Source organism: Antrostomus carolinensis, unplaced genomic scaffold, assembly GCF_000700745.2.
Source record: "Antrostomus carolinensis isolate BGI_N321 unplaced genomic scaffold, ASM70074v2 scaffold17140, whole genome shotgun sequence".
NCBI classification, from domain to species: Eukaryota; Metazoa; Chordata; class Aves; order Caprimulgiformes; family Caprimulgidae; genus Antrostomus; species Antrostomus carolinensis.
In genome coordinates this window covers 1,939-7,224 of record NW_010290698.1, presented here as the reverse complement: position 1 = coordinate 7,224, position 5,286 = coordinate 1,939, and the positions used below count along the sequence as shown (strand labels likewise).

At 43.1% G+C, this 5,286-nt stretch overlaps 1 protein-coding gene across 1 annotated transcript; it reads right to left on the bottom strand.

Annotated features, from left to right (window-relative positions):
* Positions 1 to 2,732: 2,732 nt before the first annotated feature.
* On the bottom strand, positions 2,733 to 3,128 carry LOC104529762 (scale keratin). The gene has a single exon (XM_010174163.1). The coding sequence runs from the start codon at positions 3,126 to 3,128 to the stop codon at positions 2,733 to 2,735; it is 396 nt and encodes a 131-aa protein (XP_010172465.1).
* Between the last annotated feature and the right edge of the window lie 2,158 nt (positions 3,129 to 5,286).

The following is a 5,286-nucleotide window of genomic DNA, read 5'->3' as shown; positions in this document are numbered from 1 at the left end:
CACAGTCTCATCTTGAACCATAGAGGTCACTACAGTCTCCTCTACCTTGACTAAATGTTCTCTGAGCACGTGTTTCTATCCTGGTACCAGGTAACACTGTTGGTAAACGAGATGCAATCAGAAGCTGATTCATAAAGACGTTGTAAACACAGCCTGAAGTCTATGTCCTCCCCACACACTAAATTACAGTTCAAGACAGATATCTGTGGGCGTTAAGCCTTTCATGCTTAATTTAAATAGGTGGATTCACTAAATATTTAGTCACTTACTGGAGCCTAATGGTTTTTTTAACGTGGTTCAAACTCACACCACTGGTAAATAGCCTACAGGCACGATGGCTCAACATAACAGAACCAGAAATATGTCCTGTTGAATGCCAGCTTCCTGCCAGGGTTTGATTCTGGAGGATTTAGCAAAGTGAGTAGGAGGGTTGGACTAGACAAGCTTTAAAAGTTCTTTCCATCTCAAACCATTCCATGATTCTGTGATCTATTAATTTTCCTATGTCCTGTATCCTACTGGCCATGTGATGTTCAGTCTTTCAGATAAAATAAGCAGAATTCCATGAAAATATGTTGGTTTGATCAATCTCATTTTCAGAGTTCTGCCTGGAAAAAAAAAAAAGGCTATTTTCAACACCATCATTATTGACTCACACGTAGCAGTCAGGGTACTGGCCCAGATTACAGGCAAATTTCAATATTAGCATGTAAGTTGGTGTTACTGAAATTCTCCCTGTCCCAGGTCCCAGGGCTTTGCCAAGTGATTCCTCTGTCAGCTGGGGAAACTATTTACAGGATCACAGAATCCCAGAATGGCCTCGATTGGAAAAGCCCTTTAAGATGATCAAGTCCAATCATGAACCCAACACTGATAAGTCCCTGACTAACCCATGTCCCTCAGCACTGTGTCTACACAACTCTTCAATCCCTCCAGGGATGGGGACTCCACCACTGCCCTGGGCAACCCCTTCCAGTGCCTCAGAACCCTTTCAGTAAAGAAATTCTTCCTCACATCCCATCTCAACTGCCCTGGACACAACTTCAGCCCATTTCCTCTTGTCCTGTCCCTTGTTCCTTGGTTGAACAGACCCACCCCCACCTCTCTCCACCCTCCTCCAAGGGACTTGGACAGAGCCACAAGGTCTCCCCTCAGCCTCCTTTTCTCCAGGCTCAACAACCCCAGTTCCCTCAGCCACAAGGGAACTCAGCACACTTGTGCTCCAGACCCTTCCCCAGCTCCGTTGCCCTTCTCTGGACACGCTCCAGCACCTCCAAACTCTTGGTTTTATCAGTATGTAATACACAACCTTTAATCTTTGTATACACAAGATATCTATCTGCAAATAAGGGAAAAGAAGAATGATGCTGATGTGTTGCTTGTCCTGTCGATTTGCTCTGAAAGCACTTGAGGGCAGGGCTTGGCTTTATTCTTTGTTTGCACAGCACTGAACACGCCTCATTTAGCAGCTTCATTACAATTTGCTTGCAGATAGATTACCAACAGAGTAGAACCACTGAGTCACTGCTGCTCCTGATACTGTGCTACAGTTATTTCTTCGAGGGAACAGGGATTATTCTTTTTTTCTTACTGGGATGGAAAGTCTGATAACTGGAAGGAGGAATAAGAGCAACGTATCAGTTGCTGGGGTTATCTGGAGTTTAAGTATTGCTGAGGAATGTCAGTGCTGTAGATTGAACATCACATCTGGGAATTTATAGAATAAAATTATAGAATTATAGAATCATTTGGTTGGAAAAGACCTTTGAGATCATCGAGTTCAACTGTACCTGTCCACTACTAAACCATAACTCTGAGCATCTCATCTACCTACCTGACTTTTAAATCCCTTCAGGGATGGGGACTCAACCACCTCTCTAGACAGCCCATTCCACTGCCTGAGAACCCTTTCAGGGAAGAAATTTTTCCTGACATCTGTTCTGTACCCCCCTTGGCTCAATTTGAGACCATTTCCACTCGTTCTCTGCTGAGCACCACCTTGGTGGCATTTATGGTAGAAACCCCAAATTCTCTTGTTTGGATGCTGATGGAAAGACCCCACTGAAATCCTGTTTAAATAACAGGAATTAAGATACTCTGTTATTTTAAATTTTTCACATCTTCAAAGGCTGGAAAAGAGCTACTCAGGGGTGTCCTTACAGGAACATTTGTCACCCTGTGTAAATTCAATCTGTGTGAAAATATTTTGGAGTACAACTTCTTAGTTAGCAGCTTGGTCCTACCCATGAGAAGATATAAGCCAGGGGAGGCTGTAGATGAAGGGAGGAAGGGAAACCAGAAGCTTGCTGTGTGATGCAACAAAATTTTAATGAGCAAGAAATGCCTATGTTTGCAAAGCAAGAAATCACAGAGTTAGGAAAAAAATCCATTTCCAAACAGTTTCAGAGAATGTTCAACCAATGTCCTGCTGTCCTCAACTGGATTTCTTCTGTCTGTTGTGCTGTTGAAGATACGTCTCATTAGGAGTTGATGTCCATATGGAATAGGTTGTCCCATGATGGTTAAAATAAAAAATAATGGGAAAGCTGGAACAGGCAATGATAGCAAACATCAAACTAGAAATTGAAGGGTGAACATAAAAGTAGAAGAAAGATCAGAAATGCTGAGTGGTGGAAACTCCACTGCAGAGCTGCAGGAACACTGAACCTCCATCCTCATTGCGCTGCATTTGGGTCTTCACTTGTGGTTCTTCTGAGATTTCTCTGCTGCCTTTAGCAGGGCCCACAGCTGCTGCGGAGGAACCGGCTGTAGCGGCGGGAGGAGTAGGGGCTGCAGTACCCACTGCCGAGCGGGGAGAGAGCTGAACTCCCATATCCATACTGGGACCCATATCCCAGAGAACCTCCATAACCATAGAGGTTCCCAGAGCCGTAGAGACCCCCCAGCCCCAGGGAGCCCGGAAAGGCAGGTGCTCCGGAGGAGCCCACCACGGCTTGCTGGGGGAAGGAGCTGAGGATGGGGCCGGGGAAGGTGACAACAACAGGAGGTGGCTGGATCAGAGCGGTGGAGTCAGGGCACTGGCGGACACAGGGCTCATTGCAGCTGTTAGCGATGGGCTGGGGGCAGGTGATGCTGCTGGTGGTGGGGCACAGGTCGTAGCAAGACATTTCTTTTGCAGGGATGAAGGTGATCCTGAAAGAGAGAGCACAGAGTTGTGTAAAAACCAAGTGCAAGATCTACTGGAACAACAGGTCAAGGTTTGGTGCTGGGTTGTTGAGGGTGGTGAGACACCAGGTTGGCCAGAGAAGCTGTGGATGTTCCTCTCTGGAAGTGTTGAAGGCCAGGTTGGATGAGTCTTTGAGCAACCTGGTCTAGTGGAAGGTGTCCCTGCTGATGGCAGAGGGGTTGGGACTGGATGAGCTTTCAGGCCCCTTCCAAAGCCAAACCATTCAATGATTCTAAGAGGCAAAATGATCACTGGATGCATCAGCAAAATTGATGACGCTGTTCATGAACTTCCCTGTCAAGCAACATCCCTCTGATCTTCCCCATCCAGTAATCCCAGTAATCCCTGTACTTGTCACATCCACCAAGCCTTCTGAAATGGCTGATTCCTTTTTTTTTAATATATATTTAATTCACGTTCCCTCCCAGAGGAACAGAGTGTGGGTGGCACATTTTTTTACTCAAACACCAGCTCTCCTCCTTGGTGAATGTGGGTTGTAAGGTAGGTGCTGTGGGATCTGCACTGTAGCTGACCTCCTGGTTCCACCAACTGCGACAGCAGCAGGTTTTCTCTTGGGAGAGATGATGAGTTGGAGTCAAGAACCCTGCTCTGCTTCAACCACACATTCCCTCCTCCTTTCCTGGTCCCTGTTTCTTTTCTTTGGGGTAATACACTTTCCGTTGTTTCCTTTTTATTCTATATTCTCTTAATCTCTGCAACCCCTCTGGAAAATGTCCCAAAGCATTTGAGTCTGAGGATAAATTCATATATTTGATGTAATAAATAAATATACCCTATAAAATATGCCTATCCAAATATTTCTTGGCATAGCAGTGTAATTTCATACAGAGTGTGGAGCAGGTTGGTAAAATGTAAGGAGCTGATTTCCTTCATCAGATGAAAATAGAATTTGTGAACTACTGTTTCAGCTAAATATCTGGTCACAAAAACTTGTGGCTTAGAAGTTTTTCCAGTTAAAAAAAAGAAATAAATATTATTTTGTTCAGAAATTAGCCCTGAAATGCAGAGAATCAAATCACTGAACTCAATTTATCTGAACAGCTAATCTGGATCTGGATTTTCAAATGAGCATATGACAAACACACTGGATCAGCCCACCAGTCTACTTCCCTTAATATCGTCTCTGGTGAAAATAACTAGGGTTTAAAATAAACAGGATTTAGTTTTTAACCTATCCATCAAAACTAAATACAAGCTAGCATTATTCTGCAATAAAATTCCCATTTAAATAATGCTCTTTTTTTTTTTCAGCTGGGTCATTAAAAAGCTTCAGATCTGTCCGTGTCTCTGCTTCAGTCATTGAAATGACACAGGAGAATTCTGCATTTTAAAGCTTCTATCATCCTACATTTTTCATCTGTTAACAATACAAGAATGCCCAAATATGAATTACAGCGAAATAAATGTATTAGACCCTGATCCTGGCTCCTTAAACCTACACAACTTGCTAACATATTAAACAAAAAAAAAAATTAAAAAGAGAAGAAAAATAAAGATAATTAAAAATAATAGTGCTAAAAGCTCTAATGTTGTATTAGTGAGCAGCATTCGAAGCCCCAGTGCAAAAGCATTTTTGGAATTTAGAAAGAAATGAAATGGCATCAGACGTACCTGTTGTAGAGGCAGGAGAAGGAGATGGAATAACTCCACGTCCCTGCTCCTTTTATACGATGTTTCAGATTGCCTGGGGGGTTCTGAGCACATTATACACATGAAGTCATAATCACTAAGCAGCCCCAATTTCAAGCACATATAACTTCCCAAAATGATGAAACTCTTTTTGCTTGCTGTTTGCAAAATCACCTTAAATCTCTGAACAGCATGATATGCACATTCCAGCTCTCAGTTCTCTTTCATCTTGCAATTTAATTGACCAAGTTTCATTGTTGGTATCATTCCACCCTCCTCCCTGGCATTACAGGAGGAATTAAACTGGTTCTATTTATTTAGCACTTCCTTCATTAACATCCCCTAATGATTTTAATCAGAGCTATAACCTGCTGCATGTACATGTTTGTGTTGAAGTGCTTTAGATCGAGGCTGTCATCTAATTTACTCACACGTTCTGCAATGAAATA

Excerpts from the sequence above, each read along its gene's own strand:
- LOC104529762 (XM_010174163.1), bottom strand. The coding sequence starts at position 3,128 with ATGTCTTGCTACGACCTGTGCCCCACCACCAGCAGCATCACCTGCCCC.